Source organism: Muntiacus reevesi, chromosome X (assembly GCF_963930625.1).
Source record: "Muntiacus reevesi chromosome X, mMunRee1.1, whole genome shotgun sequence".
Taxonomy (NCBI): Eukaryota; Metazoa; Chordata; class Mammalia; order Artiodactyla; family Cervidae; genus Muntiacus; species Muntiacus reevesi.
This window is the reverse complement of record NC_089271.1, coordinates 131,355,918-131,381,773: the sequence shown is the minus strand read 5'-3', so window position 1 is coordinate 131,381,773 and position 25,856 is coordinate 131,355,918. Positions and strand designations below refer to the sequence as shown.

At 40.6% G+C, this 25,856-nt stretch overlaps 1 protein-coding gene across 2 annotated transcripts in view; it reads left to right on the top strand.

Moving 5' to 3' along the window:
• Positions 1 to 25,856, top strand: part of IL13RA1 (interleukin 13 receptor subunit alpha 1) — a 69,968-nt gene that overhangs the window by 23,398 nt on the left and 20,714 nt on the right. For both annotated transcript variants that reach the window (XM_065915897.1, XM_065915896.1), the window contains exons 5-10: positions 1,732 to 1,919; positions 5,049 to 5,200; positions 11,087 to 11,134; positions 11,419 to 11,551; positions 15,045 to 15,141; positions 18,568 to 18,652. In XM_065915897.1, coding sequence (XP_065771969.1) covers positions 1,732 to 1,919; positions 5,049 to 5,200; positions 11,087 to 11,134; positions 11,419 to 11,551; positions 15,045 to 15,141; positions 18,568 to 18,652 — 703 coding nt within the window. The remainder of the gene's footprint in view (positions 1 to 1,731; positions 1,920 to 5,048; positions 5,201 to 11,086; positions 11,135 to 11,418; positions 11,552 to 15,044; positions 15,142 to 18,567; positions 18,653 to 25,856) is intronic.

The following is a 25,856-nucleotide window of genomic DNA, read 5'->3' as shown; positions in this document are numbered from 1 at the left end:
GCCCACAATAGTAGATATAATGGTCATCTGAATTAAATTTGCCTGTTTGGGTCCATTTTAGTTCACTCATTCCTAGTATGCTGATGTTCACTCTTGTTGTCTGACTACTTCCAATTTACCTTGATTCATGGATCTAACATTCCAGGTTCCTATGCAATGTTGTTCTTTACAGCATCAGACTTTACTTCCTTCACCTGTCGCACCCACAACTGGGGTTTGTTTTCATTTTGGCTCCGTCTCTTCATTCTTTCTGAAGCTATTTCTCTACTCTTCTCCATATTGGGCATCTACCGACCTGGGAAATTCATCTTTCAGTGTCATATCTTTTTGCCTTTCCTACTGTTCATGTGGTTCTCAAGGCAAGAATACTGAAGTGGTTTGCCATTCACTTCTTCAGTGGAGGACGTTTTGTAAGAACTGTCCACCATGACCTGTCTGTCTTGGGTGGCAGCAGGCCACTGTCAACCCACGCCTCTGCTAGAGAGTCCTGGACACTCACAGGCAAGTCTGGCTCAGTCTCTTATGGGGACACTGCTCCTTTCTTCTGGGTCATGGTGTGCACAAGGTTTTGTTTGTGCCCTCCAAGAGTCTGTTTCCCCAGACCTGTCAAAGTCCTGTAAGCAAATCCCATTGGCCTCCAAAGTCAAATTCCCTTCTCCAGTGGACCACGTTTTGTCAGAACTCTCCACATGATCCATCCGTCTTGGGTGGTCCTATACAGCATGGCTCATAGTTTCATTGAGTTAGACAAAACTGTGATCCATGTGATCAGTTTGGTTAGTTTTCTGTGATTGTGGTTTTCATTCTGTCTGACCCCTGATAGGTAAGGATTGTGGTTAAAGGATACTAATAATGTCAGAGAGATCAATCTGGAGAAGACATGAAGCCTCAAGTGATTAGGGCATGAAATAGGGTGAGGGGAATATCATAGAGAATCCCAGAGGGTTTGCAAAGAAAGAAGTAACCAAATTTGGTGATAAGATATAAAAAAGGGAGAAGGGGTGATTTCAGAGGCTCTAACCTAATCAAGGAGCCCAGAGAAAATGAGCTCTGGCTGATGGCAATTGGGATGGTTAGAAGAAAAGGCAGTTTGTCCAGGAAGAGGGGACATCTGTCTTGGCTGTTGAATTTGAGGCAAGAACGGAACTCTAAAGTGGAGCAGTTAGAAATCTGGGACTGGCTCCAAGGCAGTAGGTCAGGATTAGGAATCCTCAGTGAAGAAATTCTAGTTGAGGAGTGGAAGTGATAAGTGGGCGAGTGGATGAGGGAATAAGAAATAGAGAGGAATACACAGAGGGCTGAAGACTGGATGTGAATTCTCTGAGAATAGAAGAAAGGAAAGGAACAAGCCAAGAGAACAAGGAAGGAGCAGACAGAGGGAGTAGGGAAACTTGGAATTGAGCAGATAAGGCATTTTCAGGAAGCATAAAATTTCTCATCCTGGCCTCGTACCATTTCCCATACAGAAGAGGAAAAAGAGTCAGGACGCCTATGGTTTCCGTAGCTATTGAAAATACCATATTCATGAAAAAGGAACATTCATTTCTTCCTCAAGTGTGAAATGGAGCCATATTATAAAACAGGGCTTTAAAAAAAAGCTACCCTGCCAGATTGCAAATATGGCTTTTCATGGACATCTTTAATCATTTGAAAACAAACAGACATCTGTATTTGTTTCTTGCATATGTAGTTAAAAAATAATGCAGAAGGTTATCTTGTTTTATCTTGTAGGCACAGAAGCCTAGGAAAAACTCTTCAGTGTGAAAACATCTACAGAGAAGGCCAGCACATTGCTTGTTCCTTTGATCTGACTAAGGTGAAGGATTCCAGTTTTGAACAGCACAGCGTCCAAGTAATGGTTAAAGACAATGCAGGAAAAATCAGACCATCCTACAATATAGTGCCTTTAACTTCTCATGGTAAGTTTTAGAAGTACTTCATGACAGTGTGGATCAAAGTATTAGGTCATCAATACGAATGATAAAAAAATGATGATTTTGGTTTGAAGATCTTCCCAGAAAAAAGGGACTATATTCATGTATCTTTTTCTTTGTTCCTTATTAAAAGTAGCAAGCTTGTAAATTCTCATATTTATTGTGCACATATGCCACATGCTTTATCCATGTTTACTTATGCATATGCTGAGCCTTAGAGCAAGCAGTTAGTTGTAGAACTGAGATTGTGACTCAGGCTCTCTGACATTTTTTTAACAATTTAAAATGTTTAGTTATTTATTTGACTTCACTGGGTCTTTGTCGAGGCATGTGGAATCTTTGATGTTCATTGTGGCAGACAGGATCTTTAGTTACAGCATATGGGATCTAGTTCCCCGACCAGGGATCAAACCCAGGCATCCTGCATTGGGAGCACAGAGTCTTAGCCGCTGGACCACCAGGGGACATCCCTCTCTAACTCTTAAGATCTATTCTCTTTTACTTACACTCCAGAGGATGCTGCTGCAGAATAAATGTGATTTAATATAGTTCCTGAATAACCTGTCTCTTTGTTTAACAACAACAAAAAGCTTAGACTAGAGATGGAGTGATCAGGAGTGATATTCAAACTGTCTAACATTCTGAATAACCCAGACACAGATCCATGAGAACAACCAGTGCAGCCGAGTTTCAGTCCATTACAAAGAGCCCTCCCTCAACTTGAAAACAAAATACCTGCTTAAGGTCTTAGCTTCGTCACTTGGGATATGGCATATACACTCTAATTTCCTCTTCATCTATAAAAGGGGATACACAGTCCCTCTTGAACTCAGAGGATTGTTGTAAGGTCCGAGTGATGTGACATGTGTAAAAGCATTTTGTAAATCTCTAAAGCAGAGTTGTATGTTCTTAGTCACTCAGTGGTGTCCGACTCTTTTCGACCCCATGGACCGTAACCTGCCAGGCTCCTCTGTCCATGAGGATTCTCCAGGCAAGAACACTGGAGTAGGTTGCCGTGCCCTCCTCCAGGGGATCTTCCCAACCCAGGGATCGAACCCAGGTCTCCCACATTGCAGGCAGATTCTTTACCGCCTGAGTCACCAGGGAAGCCACATTATATTTATTTATTTGCTGTAGTATCCCAACAGGGAGCTCTGATTCTAGCTAAAGTGGTACACAGAAAATTTACAAGAAAATAATCATGAATTGACAAAGGTTCCCAAATCTGTGAGCAGAACACTATTTACTGCCCTTTCAGACAGCTATGGAAGTGAATTCTAATAGTGCACCCAAGGCAGCTTAGTTTGTAAGCCAGGGGAGTGAGGTTGAGGCAACTTGCCAAATGGGATCATTTGAACCAAAGCCCTTCTCTCTCTTCCCCTTTGCTTGGAAGCTTGTCCTTGATGGACCTTTTAAAGCTCATTTTGCTGCTCTTCTACCTAGAGATGAGTGGTGATATAAGAGATGAGTGGGAGATTCTTGTTAGCCAGAAGGGGATGTTGTGAAGTTGTTTTCTGTTAATTATCCACTCTCTTTTGTTGCTTGGTCTTAAGCATAGTTGACTCCTGAAAAACTGAATTGATTAGGCTAATTTCTTTTTTTAATTTCTTTTAAATCATGATTATAATTATATAACATTAAATATACCATCTTAACCATTTTCAAGTGTACAGTTCAGTAGTGTTAAATATATTCACAGTGTTGTGCAGTAGATCTCTAGAACTCTCTCATTTTGTAAAACTGAAACTTCATGCCCATGAAATACTAATTCTCCTTCCCTCACCCCTCCCCCTTCCCCCAGCCCCTGGTAACCACCTTCCTACTTTCTGTTTCTATGACTTTGACTCCTTTAGATACCTCTTATAAGTGGAATCATACAGTATTGGTCCTTTTGTAATGGACTTATTTCATTAGCATCATGTCCTCAAAGTTCATCCCTGTTGTTTAGTTACTCAGTCGTGTCTGACTCTTTGCGACCCTATGGGCTATAGCCCACCAAGCTCCTCTGTCCATGGGATTTTCTAGGCAAGAATACTTGAGTGGGTTGCCATGCCCTCCTCCAGGGGATCTTCCCAGTCCAGGGATCAAACCCACATCTCCTATGTCTCCTGCATTGGCAGGTGGGTTCTTTACTACTGCACCACATGAGAAGCCCTTCATCCCTATTGTAATCTATGACAAAACTATGCTGATGTTTTCATTGTGGTCTTTGATTGGCATAAATGAGTGCTGGCTGGGGGAACCCCTTGTACTTGATGCCCCTCAGTACCATCAGGAAGAGTCCATCTGGACCCAAGCACTTCTTTACCCCACCCTCTTGTTGTAGCTAAATGTCTGGATTATACCCCAGCCATGCCCTAACCAGATGCAGGTCAGAATCTGTGTCATCTGCCAGCCCCAAAGATATTCCTTAGATCTGTTTTACTAGGCAGTTTAAGCTTCCTACAGGGGACTTCCCTTCTGGTCCAGTGATCGGGACTCTGAGCTTCCATTGCAGGGGACCCAGGTTCAATCCTTGATCGGGGAAATAAGATCCTGCATACTGTGGGGTGTGGCCAAAAACAAGAAAAAGAAACAAAGAAAAAAAATAAGCTTCCTACATTAATTGTGATTAATCAGAAATTCTAGAAGTGTATGCCTGATCATGTAAGGCCGTTAAAAGCATCAGACCTGTTTTGATTTACCTTTGTGACCTTCATTGTCTCTACACATAAGTGCTGTGTTGTGTTTAATCGCTCAGTCCTGTCCAATTCTGTGCGACCCCATGGATTGTAGTCTGCCAGGCTCCTCTGTCCATAGGGATTCCCCAGGCAAGAATACTGTAGTGGGTTGCTATGCCTTCCTCTAGGAGGTGTTCTCAACCCAGAGATCGAACCCAGGTCTCCCACATTGTAGGTGGATTCTTTACCATCTGTGCCACGGGGAAGCCCAAGAATACTGGAGTGGGTAGCCTATCGTTTCTCCAGGGGAACTTCCTGACCCAGAAATCAAACCGGGCTGTCTGGCATTGCAGGCGGATTCTTGACCAGCTGAGCTATTTGGGAAGCCCATATGTGTATCTCATCAAAATTAATTCTAGAAATTAATTTGTATTCTTCTGTTTCTGTTTTTCAGTGAAACCTGATCCTCCACATATTAAAAATCTCTCCTTCCAAAATGGTGACTTATACGTGCAGTGGACAAATCCACAGAATTTTCAAAGCAAATGCTTGTCTTATCAAGTAGAAGTCAATAACAGCCATGCTGAGACACATGATATTTTCTATGTAAGTTTTTTTTTAGATGGTTGTTATTTAGAAATTTTTCTTGCATTTCTTGCAGTGTAATAAATTGAAATATCAATGAAAAGTAACTCATAGATTTGTCACCTGATGATGATGGTTTCTCTGAAATAGCGTGTGGTGGAAGGTTTGACGGTTTATGGTAGTATTGCCTACAAGAATTCAGTCATTCATTAATTCATTTGCTGAAAAGTTTTTTATTACATGTCTATCATGTACTACCAGGCTCTATTTTATGTGCATGTGACACCTGATAAAAAAAAATTTTTGCCCATGAAGCTTACCTACTAGAAACTAAGTGCATAAATGAGCAAACTAATTTTAGAGAATGAATGCTATACAGAAATTTAAGTGGGGTGATGGCAAGGCCTGAGGGAATATTAGGTAGGGTAGGTATCCACAGTGATGAGATTTGAGATGAGACTGGAACAATGAGCAGGAGCTAGTCATTTGATGATCTGGAGGTGGAGGGGACAGCATGGTCAAAGACTCAGGCAGGAATGAGCTTGGCATGTGTGAGAAACAGGAGACTGGCATAACTAAAACATAGTAGGAAGAGGTGTCTGAGCCTAGAGCCGGGATCAGATTATGTAGCTACTTAGAGGCTCCTGTATGGTCGTTCAGTTTTTTTTTTGGAGCTTGTAGCAACTAGAGTAGTCAATACTGAGTAGTTAGTATTTTTTGGATCATGTGCATTTATGCTCTTTGGAATCTAATATAAAACATGCTGATAAGAGGTCCCTGTGGAGTAGGAAATGGCAATCCACTCCAGTAATCTTGGCAACCCACTCCAGGAAATTCCATGGATAGAGGAGCCTGGCAGTCCATGGGGTCGCAAGGAGTTGGACTCCACTGAGCAACTGAGCATACACGCATGCATTGGAGCACTGGTCCTAACAGGGTGTGGCATAACCTCAGGGCCCAGATGCATTGTTATGCTTTAGAACAGAGATCTCAAACTCAGGCCTCAGACATTTTTGTTTTGACCACAAAACAAAGTGGGGTTTTGTTTGCTTGTATATTACATTTGAATTTTCTGCCCAGATTGAAACCTGTGGTACCTGAGGGTGTAATTGCTATAAGGTGGTGCCTTAGGACCACAGGGACTGTGCCACTCACTTGTGTTACCTGCCTGGGCCCTGTATCCATTTGAGTTTGAGAGATTAGAAACCATGGGCTTTTACAGGAGTCCTGCAGTTCACATGTGGGAAGATCCCTTGGTTCACTTGTTTTAGCTCCTCATGGGAATTTCGAAAACTAAAGTATTTTATTTACTAAAATAAGCCGCTGTTGACAGGCTGTAACTCTGGAGGGAGCGACCAGGTCCCCAGCTGAGCAGAGCTCTTCTGCGCATTTGCAAATAAAAGCGTTTGCTGAAGCAGAATAATCATTCTTCATCCCAGAAATCAGGGTCCCCAAATAATGCCACAAAAGGAAAAAGCAAAGGGCTTCCAAGCGGGGAGGGGGTGAGGCTTGAATTTACAACTAAGTGAGTTATCAGAAAACCGAATATGCTTGACTATTCCAGCCTTAACTGCTCTCTTCTGTCTGAAATCCAGAGACACATGCCACTTGTATTACTCACTTGGCACTAAATGATGTCCTACTAGTTACCCATGATCTTGACTAAAAATATAAGCTCCTGTAAGGGGGAGGAATTAGGTGGTATTTACTTTGTACTGTTCTGGCTACTAATACCAACTAATATGTATTAAGCAATTGCTGTATTAGCTATTTTAATTGGAGAAGGAAATGGCAATCCACTCCAGTATTCTTGCCTGGAGAATCCCAGGGATGGAGGAGCCTGGTGGGCTGCCGTCTTTGGGGTCGCGCAGCAGCAGCAACAATAGCAGCTATTTTAATAAGTACTTTATCTGAGTTGTCTCATTTAGTCCTCACAATGACCCCAAGGATCTAGGCCTGTTACAGATGAGAAAACTTCAGTCTCAAAGGTTATTCCTAAGGTCACATTTCTAGTAAGGGTTAGAGTCCAAGATTTCAGCAAAAGTCTAACTCCAAAGCTTTTATTCTTAAACCCCTGGGGACTATCTCAATACTTCCTCTTGCTAGTAATAGCCATCACTTATTTCTCATGATGTATTACAAATACAGTCTTCTATGTACTTCTTATATAGTTGCTCATAGCAATCCATGAAATCGGTTCCTTTTTAACCTATGTTTTAGTGAGAAACTAAGGCTCAGAGAGGTTAAGTAACTTGCTACAGGCCACACAGCTAATAAGTATGACTTCAGAGGTTGGTCTCCATGTATTGCATTTTAACCAAGAACTCTGGGTATAAGACCATGTGTACAGTTGTCACTTAATAAATTCTTATTGAATTGTTACCTTTAAAAAAAAACTTCTGAACTGAAGAGAGCACATATACTGTGGAATTTATCCATCAAAACCAGAACTGTAGTCAATTTGGAATTAACTCTGTTTATACACTTGAGTTTAATGTTCTCTCTCTTAGCAGATGTTCACCAGCTGCTCCATCCCCTAGATTGTCATCAGCTTTTTGTGTGCTCACTGATTGTGAGCTCAGTTGGTTAGACCCTTTCTTGGTTCTTCTTGCAAGACTTTTTGAGGAGCTATTTGGCCTGGTGTTCTAGTTAAGAGGGGGAAGTAGGCTGGAGCATGAACTGGTGCCATCCATGGCTCTGGGTCAGGGTTGCTTATGACAGAATCATAAAGCATGAAGTGACTTGTCTTTGGGCATGCCCATCCCCGCCAGCTAGCCACTTGGTGATCTGTGTCCTTGTTTCCCTTTTCTCACAGAAGTATCTGAGCAGCTGATAAACTACACAAGGAGATTTACATTTGAACAAGAGCCCAGAACCATCAATTTACACAATAATTTGCTGACTTTGGAATATATACATCAGGGAGATAGTCCAGGGGAGGGGGGTACATCAGCCTGCAGCCTGGTCCCTCAAGGGGTAGTTGCCACTTGTGATTCCCCAGCAGGCCTCTGACTCCATATGGCCAGCACTGGGGTACAGTAACCCCTGAGGAGCTTTTTCTCTGACCTTATATGAAGTATTGATAGGATGGCTCATCATCATTCAGTTGGCCTTTCACTCTTCACAAATGCTGGTAGGAATCATTCGGTGAATGACATAGCATATGTTCTGGTCTTTGTCCCATGTTTACACATCTCTGATAGAAGTTGACTATTTTTTCCATCTGTACTGAGGTATGATTGGCAAGTGGAAATTATATGTATTTAGGTTGTGCAATATTATTTTAAGGTATACAAGGTTATAATAATCATATACATTATGAGATGATTATCACAATCAAATTAACACATTCATCACCTCACAGACTTTTTTTGTGGTGCAAAAACAAGATCTCTCAGCGAATTTCAGGTATATAGTACAGTATTATTAACTGTAATCATCATGTGAAAGTCGCTCACTCATGTCCAACTCTTTGCGACCCCATGGACTATATAGTCCATGGAATTTTCCAGGTCAGAATACTAGAGTGGGTAGCCTTTCCCCTTTCCCAGGGGATCTTCCCAACCCAGGGATTGAACCCAGGTCTCCGGCACTGTAGGTGGATTCTTCACCAGCTGAGCCACAACGGAAGCCCAAGTATACTGGAGTGGGTAGCCTATTCCTTCTCCAGTGGATCTTCCCAACCCAGGAATCGAACCAGGATCTCCTGCATTGCAGGCAGATTCCTTACCGACTGAACTATCAGAGAAGCCCCATTAAATCCCCAGAATTCATAACTGAAAATTTGTACCCCTGACCAACATCTTTCCATTTTCCCCACTCGCCAGCCTCTGGCAATTACCATGCTGCACTGCGCCTCAGTAAATTTGACTTATTTGAATTCCACATACAAGTGAGATCATATAGTATTTGTCTTTCTCTGTCTAACTTATTTCACTTAGCATAGTGCCCTGAAGTTTCTTCCATGTTGTCACAAATGGCAGGATTTCCTTGGGGTTGCTAGATCATATGATAGTTCTATTTTTAATTTTTTGAGATACCTCCATACTGCTCCAAAGTGACTGCACTGGTTTATATCCCCACCAACAGTGCATGAGGGTTTCCTTTTCTCTACACCCTCTCCAGCACTTGTTATCTCTTATCTTTTTGACGACAGCCATTCTGTCATCAGCAGTGTAAGATGATTGTGATTTTGATGTATATTTTGCTAATGATTAGTGTATATTTTATACACTAGTGTATATTAGTGTGTAATAGTGTATATTAGTGATGTTGAATGTCTTTTCATGGACCTGTTGCCAAAAGTAGACTATTGAAATGAAGCAAGAGACTTTCTTGTGTTGATTTTGAAATATCTGCATTTTAGGAATTGGTTATTCTCTTTACATCATACAACAAGTGACTTAAATTGTATAGAGGAGAAATTTTCATTTTCTTTTCTTTTCTCTAACTCAGTCATTTAAAAACAATAATTTTGTTTAACTTTTTTATTTTTGACTGTGCTGGATCTTTGTTGCTGCATGGGCTTTCCTCTAGTTGCAGCAAACAGGGGCTACTCTTTCTTGTGGTGTGCAGGCTTCTCATTACTGTGGCTTCTCTTGTTGCGGAGCATGGGCTTTAGGGCACACGGGCTTCAATAGTTGTGGCACATAGGCTCAGTAGTTGCAGTTCCTGGGCTCTAGAGCACAGACCTGGTAATTGTGGCTCATGGGCTTAGTTGCACCCCAGCATGTGGGATCTTCTTGCACCAGGGATCGAACCTGTGTCTCCTGCTTGACAGGTGGATTCTTTACCACTGAACCACCAGGCAAGTCCTAACTCAGTCATTTTTTGATATATTATTGGGCTTCCCGGGTAGCGCTAGTGGTAAAGAATCTGCCTCCCAATGCAGGAGATGCAGTTTCGACCCCTGGGTCAGGAAGATCCCCTGGAGAAAGAAATGACAACACACTCCAGTATTTTTTTCTGGAGAATCCCATGGACAGAGGAGCCTGGCTGGCTACAGCCCATGGGGTTGCAAAGAGTCAGACATGACTGAGCATCTGAGCACATATTCTCAACAAGGGAGCATAATATTTTTAAACTATTTATTTCTATGTATTATACTATAGAAAAATTGCAGAAGTCATTATTCACAAATGATTTGTCAGTTACAAAACCAGCTCCCCATAAGCTCAATCGTGACCTCTTTTGGTCACTACTTTCCCAACGAGCAATTATTATCTGGACTTCTAATCCCACTAGCGCCACCTGAGAAGCCCTATATTGGGGTATAGCCAATTACCAATGTTGTGATAGTTTTAGGTGCACAGTAGAGTGACTCAGCCATACATATGCATGTATCCATTCTGCCCCAAACTCCCCTCCCATGCAGGCTGCCACATAACATTGAGCAGAGTTCCCTGTGCTGTGCAGTAGGTCCTTGTTGGTTATCCTTTTTAAATGTAACACTGTATACTGGTACATCCCAAACTTCCTAACTGTCCCTTCCCCCAACCCTTCCCCCTGCTAACCATAAATTCATCCTCTAAGTCTGTGAGTCTGTTTCATAAATAAATTCATTTGTATCATTTCTTTTTTAAATTTTTATTTTTAATTGAAGGATTATTACTTTACAATGTTGTGTTGGTTTCTGCCATACAAAAACGTGAATCAGGTATAAGTATACATATATCCCCTCATTTCTTTTTAGATTCCACACATCCTATGATATTTCCTTTCTCTGTCTGACTTATTTCACTCAGTATGACAATCCTAGCACCATTTATTTTTAAAAAATCCTCCCTTTTTCCCACTATAACTGGTCTTCTGTTAATGGTATAAAAGAAAACTTGTTAAAATGGTTAAATGATATAAAATGTGGTCTTTAATTTCTTTTGAATTTATGTATTTTTTTATATTTTCGAGGTTGAAGAGGCCAAATGTCAGAATACAGAATTTAAAGGAAACCTAGAGGTCAGTAAATTCAACTTGAACTATTTGGACTTAAACTCATATGGTAATTGGTGATGAGGCAGGGTAAGCATATCCTAAATTTGAACTGCTTTGAGGAAAACAAACTACTTTGTTCTGTGGATTATTGCTAATTTTCTTTTACGAGAGTTAAAGTCAGATAATTTGCATTGCAGTACAAAATCTTCATCATATACAGAACTTGGCAGATAATTATATTTAGGATTCAGAAGCAGAGAAAGAGAATAAATTGGTAATATTCTTTGTGTTTTTATCTTGTATCTAAGGGTACAATTTGTTTCATGATTCCCGGTATTCGTTCTGATGCTTTGAACACAGTCAGAATAAGAGTCAAAACAAATAAGTTATGCTATGAGGATGACAAACTCTGGAGTAATTGGAGTCAAGCGATGAGTATAGGTAAGAGAATGGAATTTTTCATTAAAATTTAAACCATTGATGCATGGAAACTAAATTGAGGCAGAAAACATTATGGGAAAGGACTGTTCTTCATTCTTGACATCAGCCAGAGAACACTTACAATTGAAATGTACTTTCTGTTTAATTATTATCAAATCACTCAGAGTTAATTTACATTATGCAGCTCACTGAAAATTTGCCATCCAAATGATGTTCTTCTCTCTTCTGTCCTGTTTCCATCTTTGTGAACAACCTAAACAAAACTACAGAAGGCAGGCATGATTAAATCTTCAGATTGTGCAGTGCTAGAGGACTATCCTATGTGCTGGTAACAGAATCAAGTGTACGACAATGACCTTGATGACATTTTATAGAAATAAACCTGTATCTGGGCTTCCCTGATAGCTCAGTTGGTAAAGAATCCACCTACAATGCAGGAGACCCTGGTTCGATTCCTGGGTTGGGAAGATCCACTGGAGAAGGGATAGGCTACCTACTCCAGTATTCTTGGGCCTCCCTTGTGACTCAGCTGGTAAAGAATCTGCCTGCAATGTGGGAGACCTGGGTTCGATCCCTGGGTTGGGAAGATCCCCTGGAAAAGGGAAAGGCTATCCACTCTAGTATTCTGGCCTACAGAATTCCATGGACTGTATAGTCCTTGGGGTCGCAAAGAATTGGATGTGACTGAGTGACTTTCACACTTTCAGGTTTGAAAAAAAATCAGCCTCACTTATTAATTGAGAGGCTATACAAGCTATGTGCTAGAATCAAGTATAGGATTGGAAAGACATGTGCCTTATGGATACGTGTATTGTGGGGTGGGAGCTAGGGTTTTATTAGATGGCAAGCTCAAAGTGACTCAACATCAGACCCTTAAATGTCCCCCAAAGGCATATATAGTCATGGGCAGCAGTGATAGTACAGCATCCAGAAAAAGGAGATACTGCGGCATGTGGCACAATGTCCTGGCTACATCAGAAGTGTGCAGCATTCCATCCTGGGCACCACATTGTAAGAGGTGCATTAGGAGACTGGAATTTTTCCTTGAAAGCATAATCAGGATGTTGAAGAATGTTAAAATTTGGGGAGGCACAGTTAATGAAGTAAGCCTAGGGAGTCATGATTGCTGAATTCCAATATTTGAGGTAGTGTCAGGTAGAAGAGAGAATAGGCTGTCTTTTTTTTTGTGGCTCTATGGGGCAAAACAGGACCAACTTAAGAACTTCCTAACAGCTACCTAACAATAAGAGAAACAGGCTATTGAAGTAATCAAGCCCTTTTAATTGAGAGATTGAACACGCTATATGCCAGGCTACATTATATTATTGCATAAGAAATTAGTGTCTTAAAAACAGATATTCACTATCTCACAATTTCCATGGCTCAGGAATCTGGGCACAACTTTGCTAGGTACCTCTGGCTCAAGTTCTCTTGTAAGGTTCCAGTCAAGCTGTTGACTGGGACTGTGGTTCCATCTGAAGGCTTGACTGGGGCTGGAGAATCTACTTTCAAGATCACTTATATGGTCATTGGAAATCCTCATTTTCACACTGGCTGCTGGATGGAGGCTTTAGAAGGTTTCATTTCGAACCTCCAAAAGATATGTTCAAGTTGTAATTCCTTGTACCTATGAATATGACCTTATTTGGAAATAGAATTTTTGCAGATGTAATCAAGTTAAGAAGAGGCCATAAGGGCTGAGTGAAGAGTGAAAAGTGAAAGTGTTAGTCGCTCAGTTGTGTCTGACTCTTTGTGACCCCATGGACTGTAGCCCGCCAGTCTTCTCAGTTCATGGAATTCTCCAGGCAAGAATACTGGAGTGAATTGTCATTCCTGTCTTCAGAGGATCTTCCCCACCCAGGGATCAAACCCAGGTCTCCTGCCTTGCAGGCAGATTCTTCACTACCTGAGCCACCAGGGAAGCCCTTAAGGGCTGAGTGAAAAGTGAAAGTGAAAATGAGATCGATCAGTCGTGTCCGACTCTTTGCGACCCTGTGGACTGTAGCCCACCAGGCTCCTCCGTTTATGGGATTCTCCAGGCAAGAATACTGGAGTGGGTAGCCATATCCTTCTCCAGGGGATCTTCCCGACCCAGGGATCGAACCCAGGTCTCCCGCACTGCAGGCAGTCGCTTTAACCTCTGAGCCACCACGGAAGCCCTCCAATTACTAGTATCCTTATCAAAAGAAGAATATACAGAAACAGAGAAGGCCATGTGAAGATGAAGGCAGAGATTGGAGTGGTGCAGCTACAAGCCAAGGGATGCTAAGGATTCTTGAAAGCCACCAGAAGCTAGGATTTTGGCCTTCTCGCCACCAGAGCTATGAGAGAATATATTTCTATTGTTTTGAGTCAACCAGTGTATGGTGATTTTTTTACAGCAGCTCTAGGAAACTAATATGGGGGTCTCTCTCAGTCCGTTGCCACTTGAACCTCCCCACAGGGCTACCTCATAACATGGCAGCTGGCTTCCCCAAGTGAGTGGTCCAAGCAAGAAAGAGCATATGAGAGAACACCCAATATGAGAACCACAGCCCTTTATAACCTTGTCTCAGAGGGACATTCCATCACTGTTGTGGTTCACACATTTAGTCTAGCCCACCCTAAAGGGGAGAGAATTACACAAGGGTATGAATATCAGGAGGCAAGGGTCATTTAGAGTCATCTTAGAGGTTGCCTAACAGAATGCTAGGCCCTGATGATGCTTTCCGGATGTTCATGCCCTCATGGAAAAGATGAACATGTAAATAGACATATGCCATTCTAAGTGTTAGGTGTAGCAAGGCAGTTAATAAAAAGCTTTGGAATTGGACAGTGCTGGGTTTTAGGCTTGACTCCATTACTTATTAAACCCTCTGGACAAGCCATTAAACCTTTCTCAGCCTTATACTTCTCATCTGTATAAATGGGAAATAATATTATCTATCTCTAGAACTTCCTTGGTGGCTCAGCAGTAAAGAATCCACCTGCCAGGGCAGGAGATATGAGTTTGATCCCTGAATTGGGAAGATCCCCTGGAGGAAGAAATGGCAATCCAGTCCAGTGTTCTTGCCTGGAGAATTCCTTGGGACAGAGGAGCCTGGTGGGCTGCAGTCTATGGGGTTCCAGAAGAGTTGGACACGACTTAGCGACTAAAACAATGACAACAATAATGCTAAGCAACCAATAAAACAAGATAGTGTTAATGAGATGACATATTTTAAAAATATAACTTCCTTGTTAATAGTGTCTAAAACCAATTACGATATCCTGGTTTCAGATAATCCTTAAGGTGCTTATTTATCCATGGAATTTTAGGCACCAGAGCAGGACTTCCTCCCAACCCCACTATTAACATAACAAAAGACAAGATAATTGAAGAATTTAGGGGAATATGTTGGTGTAGAGGGCAGAAATAGCTGTAATCTCGTTAGTCTAATATAACAAGATTGCTTAGTTTATTTCTCAAAAGGTTTTATTTCTCATGTCTTTCTGTTTGCTTTCCATTTCCCAGGTCAGAAGGCCAATCTGACATTTTACATAACCACATTACTCATCATTCCAGTCATCGTTGCAGCCGCAGTCATTGTCCTTCTGCTGTATCTGAAAAGGTAAGGTAGCTGCTCAGGCAGGCCTGACACTTTCTGCTAGCCTGGCTGCTATGGTTATTATTCTTTGTGGGTGTGTTTGATGTCTGCCCAGTGTGTTGGCAGTATTTTGGCTATACCTGGCTTTTGGTAGGATGGTGTGGCAAGTATTATTGTGCCCGTTTTCTGGTGAGGAAAGTCTTGGTCTTCCAAGGTGCTACTCAGGCAGTGCTCTGTTTGTACATTTTTAGAATGTTGATAAGACTTACATTCACTCAACTCTCTAAAACACCTAATTTGTCAACCATTAGTTGCTAGTTCATAAGTTTTAGAAATGGAGATCATTAGCAATTAAATGACTTGTTTAATGTGAAGGCAAAATGGGTTGCTACTTAATGCTATAGGATAAAGTACTTCAAGTTCTAAGACATGATACTTATTCTTGGAGAATTTTTTACTTTCTTGATTTCATCATAGGGACTAGTCTGGTGCTATTGTTTGCTCTTTCAGGAAAATACCTAAAGTTGGAATAAGTTTACTAAGCTGGTTCTAGAATCAATATTTTATCATTATTTCAGTATTCTTTAAGCATGCATGTGTTGAGTGCCCATTTATGTGCCATCTCAGTTCAGTTCAGTTGCTTAGTCATTCCGACTCTTTGCGACCCCATGGACTGCAGCATGCCAGGCTTCCCTGTCCATCACCAACTCCCAGAGCTTGCTCAGACTCATGTCCATTGAGTTGGTGATACCATCCAACCATCTCATCCTCTGTTATCCCCTTCTCCTCCTACCTTCAATCTTTCCCAACATCAGGGTCTTTTCCAATGGGTTAGTTCTTCACATCAGGTGGCCAAATTATTAGAGTTTCAGCTTCAGCATCTGTACTTCCAGTGAATATTCAGGACTGATTTTCTTTAGGATAGACTGGTTTGACCTCCTTGCAGTCCAAGGGACTCTCAAGAGTCTTCTCCAGCAGCACGGTTCAAAAGCATGAATTCTTCGGTGCTCAGCTTTCTTTATAGTCCAACTCTCACATCCATCATGACGACTGGAAGAACCATAGCTTTGACTAGATGGACCTTTGTCGGCATTATGTGCCAGGCACTGTTCTAATTGCTAGAGTTGTGGTGCTGAACAGGACAAAGTCCCTACCTATGGGTTCACATAGTGAGTAGTAAAGTTATGGAGTTGGGCTGGGGAGAAAGGCTAGGAAGTGATATGAAGCTAATCTTACATGGAATGCCAGGGAAGGCCTCTCTGAGAAAGTGACATTTGAAGACAGACTTAAAGGAGTGAGCCAGTCAGATATTCAAAGAAAGAACATTCTAGGCCAAAAGAACAGCAAGTGCAAAGGTTCTGAGGCTAGAATCAGCTTAGTGTGTCTTGTTAGAGGAAAGTATACAAGGGGGGAGAACAAGAGGATATGAGGCAGGAGAGGCAGGAGAGAATATGAGGCAAGACCAGATCATGTGGGCTGTGGCATGGAATTGAGTTGTTATCCTAAGCATGATGGGAAAATATTCGAGAGTTTTAAGCAGGAGAGGGATGTGATTGGATTGACTATCATAAAGGATCATTGTATTGCTGAGTGAAGACTTGACTTGGGCAAGAGTAAAATCAGGTAGACCAGTTAAGAAACATTGTAGTGTTTGGGTGGAAAGATGAGAGTAGTGTAGACCAGGAGGTTTGAAATGAAGGTAGTAAGAAATATTCTGATGTGGGATGTATTTTGAAGATGAAATTAATAATAGCACTTGCTGATGGCTGCTTGTTTTTGGAGGTGTAAGAGTAATTGAGGACTCCAGGGATAACTCTTAGATTCTTGGCTTCAGCAACTGAGTGAATATTGCAGCCTTTTACTGAGATGGGGAAGATTGGGAGGAGATCTGGCTTTAGAGAAAAGGTGAGGACATCAGTTTTGAACATGGTAAGTTTGAGATGCCTATTAAATATCCAGGTAGAGATGCTGAATCATTACCTGTATACATGAATCTGGAGTTTAAAGAAGAGGTTTGGACCAGGGTTAGAAATTTGGGAGTCCTCAGCATATAAATAGATTTAAAGCCCTTAAGACCAGAAGAGAGTGCTTATAAAGTGAGGGAGATAAAGAGGACAAAACACTGAACCCTAGGACACATCAATATTTAGAGACCTAGGAGATGAGGTAGGTCCACCAGAGGGTACTGTTGGATTGGCCAAAAAGGTCATTCGGGTTTTTCCACACCATCTTACAGAAAAACCTGAATGAACTTTTGGGCCAGTGTAATACTATCAGATGCAAAAACAGAATTCAGACAAAATGGTAATTCAAAAAGATACATGCACTGCCATGTTCATAACAGCACTATTTACAATAGCCAAGACATGGAGACAACCTAAATGTCCATTGACAGAGGAATGGATAAAGAAGATGTAGTATATTTATACAGTGGAATATTACTCAGCTATTAAACAATGAAATAATGCCATTTGCAGCAGCATTGATGCGATGGGAGATTATCATACTAAGTAAGTCAGAAAGAGAAAGACAATGTCATATGATATCACTTATATGTGGAATCTAAACTGTGACACATATGAACTTATTTGTGAAACAGAAACAGAATCACAGACATAGAGAATAGACTGATGGTTGCAAGGGGGAGGGGTGTGGGGAAGGGATGGATTGGGAATTTGGGATTAGCAGATGCAAACAATTATGTATAGAATGGACAAAAAATAAGGTCCTACTATATAGCACAGGGAACTATATTCAGTATCCTGTGGTAAACCATAGTGGAAAAGAATATACGTTTATGTGTATAAGTTACTTTGCTGTATAGAACTAATTAACACAACATTGTAACTCAATTATACTTCAATTAGAAAAATTGAAAAAAATTTAAAATAGAAGACAAATTAGAAAAAGAAAAGAAAAATTAAAGAGGAATGTCTCCTGTTCTCAGAAGAATTTTTTTTAAAAATTATAAATAGCAGGCTCCAATCTGATCTGTGATAAAGTAAAACACCATTGTTACTTAAATGATAGGGTATAACACACACACAGACTCACACACACAATTATAAGTATGTGAGGTGATGGATATGTTAATTACTTTGATTGTGATGATCTTTTCACAATGTACACCTACATAAAACTCACTTTGCACACCTCAAATTTATACAATTTTTGTTTGTCAAGTATACCTCAATAAAGCTAGAAAAAAAATTTAAGTGATAGATTATAAGTAGTCTGCTACTGATGGGTCCTTTGCTTTACCCACACTTGATATTCTTGAGACATTGATTTCTCAGCCTGCTTTAGAAATTTCTTCACAACTGAATTATCACTAAAGATGACTTGTGTACCATGTCTTTTGTCTAAGCCCTCTTTAACTATGGCTGTATTTAAGAGGAACATTTCTATGGACTGGAAGATTTGATCAGAAATGTCCCTGTTTTCTTAAAGGCTCAAGATCATTATATTCCCTCCAATTCCTGATCCTGGCAAGATTTTTAAAGAAATGTTTGGAGACCAGAATGATGATACCCTGGTAAGTTCTGACTCAATGGGGTGTAAAATTGATTTTTTGAGGGGAGGCTATGGGATTAAAAAATTTTTTTTGGTAAAACATACTTAACATAAATTTTACCATTTTAACCAGTTTTAAGTATGCAGGTCAATGACATTAAGTACATTTACAATGTTGTTGGACCATCTTCAACCATCCTCACTATTTCCAGAATGTTATAATCATCCTAAGCAAAAACTGTACCCATTAAACAATAATTCTCCATTCCCCTCGACCCCTGATAACCTCTGTTCTGCTTTCTATCTTTATGAAGTTGCCTAGTCTAGGTACCTCATATAAATGGAATCCTACAATATTTGGCCTTTTGTGTCTGACTTCTTTCACTTAGCATAACGTTTTCAAGGTTCATCCATGTTGTAGCATGGGTCAGAATTTCATTTCAAAATTGGTTATTTTAAAGTACATTTTGTCTAAAAGATTAAAGAGCTGATTTAAAATGTTGTATCTCAGGCCAAACATACCATTTAAGAAATCCCCTGCACTGGGAAGACCCAGAGGGAGTGGGTAGAGAGGGAGGTGGGAGGGGGGATCGGGATGGGGAATACATGTAAAACCATGGCTGATTCACGTCAATGTATGACAAAACCCACTATAATATTGTAAAATAATTAGCCTCCAACTAATAAAAATAAATGAAAAAAAAAAAAAAAGAAATCCCCTGAATACTTCATCCAGCTTGTATCGCTGGGCTTCATTCTCTCTCTGGGGAAGAGAATGTATTTTGATCCAAACATGCAGGGGGAGGAGCCTCCTTTAAGAAACTAAACCGATAGGTATGTCTTCTGACTCTTGGATAATCTTTCAAATTTCATTTGGGGAAATATAAACATAAGATAAACAGTCAAAGGGCTTCCCTCATGGCTCCGTGCTAAAGAATCTGCCTGCAATGCAGGAGACACAGGAGATGCGAGTTTGATCTCTAGGTCAGGACAATCCCCTGGAGGAGGAAATGGCAACCCACTCCATTATTCTTGCCTGGAGAATCCCATGGACAGAGGAGCCTGGTGAGCTACAGTCCTTGTGGTTGCAAAGAGTCACACATGACAGAACTACTGAGTACACATGCATGCAAACAGTTGAAATAGATTTTATTCATGCTATTGCCTGGAAAGCTGGCCTCAGAAGACATGGAACTAGAGCAACCTCTCACCCCCCGAACTATTAAGAGTTATGTGACTACAGACATTCCTGCTGGAATTTGTGGCTGGGAAAGCTAAGACCTTGTGGGAACAACAGAGTTTGTGGTTTCTCTGATAAATATATTCACCCAAATAAGATAATAAAGACACTAAATAAAATAAATATCAATATTATTGTATATATCTTAAAGTAATCACTTCAGGCATAAGGCACTTAATTCGGGGAAATAGTAGAGCATAGTAGATAATAGCCTGTGCTCTGGAGTCAGATTGTCTGGATTTGGATCTATGCTGTGTCATGTACCATCTGTTTGACCTTTGGTAACTTCCTTAACCTCCCTGTGTCTCAGTTTTCTCACTTGTAAAGTGAAGGTAATAATACGTGGCACTAGTGGTAAAGAACCTGCCTGCCAGTGCAGGAGACATAAGAGATGTGGGTTCGATCCCTGGGTTGGAAAGATCCCCTGGAGGAGGACATGGTTATCCACTCCAGTATTATTGCATGGAGAATTCCATGGACAGAGGAGCCTGTCAGGTTACAGTCCATGGAGCTGCAAAGAGTCGGACATGACTGAAGCAACTTAGCATGCATAATGTTGTTATGTGGATTAAATTAATACATAGAAATTCCTTAGTGTGCCTGGCAGTTACTTTATAGGTGCTTAGTAAATATTAGTGCTTGGGGCTTCCTAGGTGGCTCAGTGGTAAAAGAATCTGCCTGCAATGCAGGAGACCTGGTTTCAATCCCTGGGTTGGGAAGATCCCCTGGAGGAGGGCATGGCAAGCCTCTCCAATATTCTTGCCAGGAAAATCCCATGGACAGAGGAGCCTGGCAGGCTACAGTTCATAGGATCGCAAGAGTCAGACATGATTCTTTTATTAACTCTTTAGTTAACAACTAAACAACCACAACAAATGTTATTGCTTAGTATTACTATTGATAATACTTTCCATTTCTCTTTAATGCCCAAACGGTTCTTGTAATAACGGGTGGTTCACAGTGGCAGTGATGCTACGTGGCTAGGGAAGGAAGGCACAGAGGCTCGCATGCTGTCAGAGGAGAAGTCATCTGGATCTTTTTCACCAATCAGGGTCATAGACAGTGGGTAACTCTGCTATATAGGGCACCACTAGGCAGGGAGATCCAGAAGTCAGGTGCCTGATGAAGGGCTCATATATTGTGACCGAGGTGGTTGTGGCAACCAGTGGTTCTTCACCTTTGAGTCACAGTTGACTGGAATGCTTGTAAGAATATAGAATCCTGGGCCCTGCCTCGAGAAGTTTGAACTCACTGGGTCTGGGATGGTTCCCAGGAAACTGCATACTTAACAGGAGCCCGACAATGATACCTCTCCTGGCAAGATCATTCACAGACCACACTTTGAAAATCACTGTTACAGACATTTTCCTTAGGATTACCCCTCTGTTTTCATTTTGCCAGCTACTGTGATAGATGCTGGAGGTTAAGAATTGTGCAAGTATTCTAACAATACCTGTAACTAGCGACTGGCAGTCACCCATGTGTACACAGTGTATTCAGTGCTCCATCTTCACACCCACCCTGTGGTGTTGGTGCTCTTAGTAGCAATTTTGCAGATGAGGAATTAGAGCCTCAGTGAGGTTAGATAACTTTACTGCAGTCACACAGGAAGGAAATAATAAGGTGGGATTTGACCAAGAACTGTTTGATTCTAGAGTTCTCTCTTTCCACCATGCTGCAGGGCCTTTTGTAAGACAGGATGTTTGTCCTCAAGAGCCTCACAGTCTCCTTAGAGTTCTGTGTGATAGAAATACTGGGTTGGGATAGAGGAGTTCCCAGAAATAGATTTGGAGTCACATTTTGGTTGGTCTCTATGAGAAGGTAGTAGGAATATCATTCTTTGTTTTTTTAACTTTTCATTGGCATGGCCAATGATGCTGATGCTGGGAAAGATTGAAGGCAGGAGAAGGGGATGACAGAGTATGAGATGGTTGGATGGGATCACTGACTCGATGGACATGAGTTTGAGCAAGCTCTGGGAGTTCGTGATGGAGACGCAAACCTGGCATGCTGCAGTCCATGGGGTTGCAAAGAGTGAGACACAACTGAGCGACCGAACTGACTGACTGACCTGGCCAAAAAGTTTGTTCAGGTTTTTCTGTAAGATGGGATGGAAAACCCTAATGAACTTTTGGGCCAACCTAATAGTTAAAATTGGAGTAGAGTTGATTACAATGTTGTGTTAGTTTCAGGTGTACGGCACAGTGATTCAGTTATACATATACATGTATCTATTCTTTTTCAAATTCTTTTCCCATTTAGGTTGTAGATAATATTGAGCAGAGTTCCCTGTGCTATATGGTAGGTCCTTGTGGGTTATCCATTTTAAATATATCAATAGCAGTGTGTACACGTCAATCTCAAACTCCCCAATCTATTCCTCTCCCCCACCCTCCCTGCCCCTGGTAGCCATAAATCTATTCTGTAAGTTTGTGGTCTATTTCTGTTCTATAAATAAGTTCATTAGTATCGTTTCTTTTTTAGATTCTGCATATAAGCAATATATACAATATTTGTCTTTGTCTGACTTACTCCCAGACAGTCTCTAGGTCCGTCTATGTTGCAAATGGGATTCTTTTTAATGGCCAAGTAGTACTCCATTGTATAAATATACCACATCTTCTTTATCCATTCCCCTGTCGATGGACATTTAGGTTGCACCCATGTCTTGGCTACTGTAAACAGTGCTGCAGTGAACACTGGGGTGCATATATCCTTTTGGACCATGGTTTTCTCCAGATATATGCCCAGCAGTGGGATTGCTGGATCATATAGTAGCTCTATTTTTAACTTCTTAAGGAATCTCCATACTGTTCTCCATAGTGGCAGTACCAATTGACATTCAGTGTAATACAATACACCACATTACAGTGGTGTAGGAGGGTTCCCTTGTCTCCACACCTATCATTCTGACAACAACCTGAAGGGAATGAATCAGAGAGAGGAAGTGCTAGACAGTAGCAAACTGATAATCTAGTCCTGAATTTGTCCCACAGATGTTTTGTTTGGCCAGTGTGGTCTATTTAAAATTTTTCAATTTGGGATCTTAAGCAGGGCATGGACTACCAATTCATCTCAGGCCCTACCATTCCCAATTCCCACTGTGGTTTCACACATTGACCTAACATGCGAGACCCCTGAAAGGCATTTGAGTTTGCTACCACTCTTAGCAATAAAGACAGTCAAAGTGCCATGACACAAATGCCCAATGTCTGTGAAAATGTGTTTGGACTCACTGATATATATGAGACATATAACCAAAGATATATGAATTTCCAGCTTATCAAATTTCTAAAAAGTGATAATATCCAGTGTTAACAAATGGGTTGGGAACTGGCACTCTTCACACACCACTGGTGGGCCTGTAAAATGCCCTTCTTTCCAGAGGGCAACTCAGTAAAATGTAACCAGAATCATCTTCGATCTTATAATTATTTCTTTTAGGAATTTATTTTAGGGAAATAATCCAACAATGACATAAGGATGGCCAATGCAGAATTTGTTTCTAACACAAAAAATTAGAAGCCAAGGAAACATCAACAATCAAGAATAAGTTTTTTAACAAATTAGGTTTTCAAAGCATTTAGTGTCCTAACAAAATACTTATGACATAAGTATAAAAATCGTAACATAAATGTGTAGTGTATTACAATCCTAATTTTTATAAAAATTCATCAATATATACATAGAACAATGAGTGGAAGGAAATAGGTCAAAATAATCATCTCTGGGCAGAAAGATTGTGGATAATTGATATTATTTTGTCTCTCCCTCTATGTTTCTGAAATTTCCAAATTGCCTATAATGAGCATGTATTACTTTTATAATAAAGAAACACCATACAAGTCATTAAGGGAAAAGAGAATATCATGGTTATCCAAGCCTGTGAGACAATAGGGATTTGATCTGAGGTGATAGCAGAGGAGATTGATGCAAGAGACATTATTAAAGGTAACTCATTACAACTCAGTGACTCTGTGTGGGTGATGAAAGGTAGTGAGAGTAAAAAATAATTTCAGGTCTGGGTGATAGAGTGAGTGATGATAATATTGACAGCAAAATCAAATCAATTATCTTTCTCAGAGACGGGAGAATTGCTTTTCTTCAATTTGCTGTCTAGAGGATAATATGTTGTCCTGATGAGTCAGATAATTCTATAATTTAGTGAGGCAGATACACTGACAAGATGGACCACTAAAAGCATAAGATGTTTTTGTTTGTGGTGGCTGCAGACCATTAAATAAAGTTAGTGTTTAAAACTAAAAGTATAATAAAAATGCCAGGCAGGGGAAAGGGTTATAGAACAAATCTCCATGTTTGCTTTTTAACCGGATGACTAATCTGCTTTCTCTACATGGCAACAATCCTCACAAATTGAACTGCATATGCTAGCAGAAAGACTGTCCTTTTACTTCTAGAACCATGGAATTATGGAATGAATAATTACAGAATGAACATTGCCCTAGAAGTCATCTAATGAGGTATATGTTTACATGTTTAGTTGCCTTTAATTATAAATTTTCAAAACTCTAGATTCTAGTCCAGCCCCTCACTTTTAAGATGGAGACACTGGGGGCCACAGAGAAATTTCTCAAGGACTATCACATAGACAGATAATTCCAGAACCTGCACTAAAAGTCATTGTAGCCCAAAGTAACCAGCTTCTAATCCCAAGAAATAATCCATGCCCTTTCTAAACACTTTCTTCTTCCCTGCTGTACCATCAGTAGTGGTACTTAAAATGTATTTAGGTGTGGTTACCAATAAATTAAATCTTCTGTATAGTTCTCCTTAAGGTTTCTAGTGTTTTGACAATGTTTTGTTTATCACTGTAGTAACATTTTGGCCAACAGCATTTTTTCCTGTTGCTTTGCTGTTTGCCCTTTCTTTGTGACTAATTGGGCCGCGAGCCATATTTGGGGGGTGGGGGCTTTGCAGAGGGAATTGCTTTTCTTCTGCATCTGCATTTCTTTTTCATCCCTAAAATATTATCTATTCTTCCCCTGCTTCTTGGAAACCAATTTTATTTTCAGTCCTGTGCCAGTTTTGAATTCCTGATTAGAAAACAGCCTTTTAAACTTGAAGTTGACTTCCAAATACTGCTGATTTTTTTTAAACTTCAGTATGTATCTTTAAAAGCTAAGATGACCTCACTTTAAAAATGATTATTTTCTTAATATCATCTAATACGGGCTTAACAGGTAGCACTAGTGGTAAAGAATCTGCCTGCCAATGCAGGAGACATAAGAGATGCTGGTTCGATCCCTGGATTGAGAAGATCCCTTGGAGAAGGAAATAACTATGTAGTCCAGTATTCTTGCCTAGAGAATCCCATGGACAGAAGAGCCTGGTGGGCTACAGTCCATAGTGTCGCAAAGAGTCAGACACAACTGAAGCAACTTAGCATGCATGCATATCATCTAATGCTCAGTCCATATTTCAATCTTTCCAGCTGTCCCAGGTGTCAGGAGACAGATAATATCCAGTTGTCCACCCATAGTGAGGCTGATTGACCATTGTCTTTAAGGTGATAATAACATGTCCCCTCTTGCCATCTACATGTTGCCTCCCCTTGTCACTGGAAGATAATCTGTGTGGTGTTATGTTAGCACCCTGTCAACTCTTCAGCTGATGCTTTTCATTGGCCAGTTAGTATCCTTGCTTGATTCAATAATCTCATTAGTGGTTGTGAAATGATGATGATTTTTCTCATCTATCATTTAATCTACATTTCTAAGCTGACACTTTTCTATAAGCACTGCTCTCAATTATCAGCTAGGCTCCTTTTAATTGTTCTCAATTTCAGTTTCTGCTAGAAAGGCAGGAAACGTATTTAATTCTTTCCCTTTAATTATCAATTTTTAAAGTGAGGGTTTGAATTGATAACCACCTCAACTGATATCAAATTAGTTCCCTTCACACCACCGTCAGCTAGTTCTTTCTAAGCTACGATGATTTGAAGGCATGGGGATTTATGATTCATATT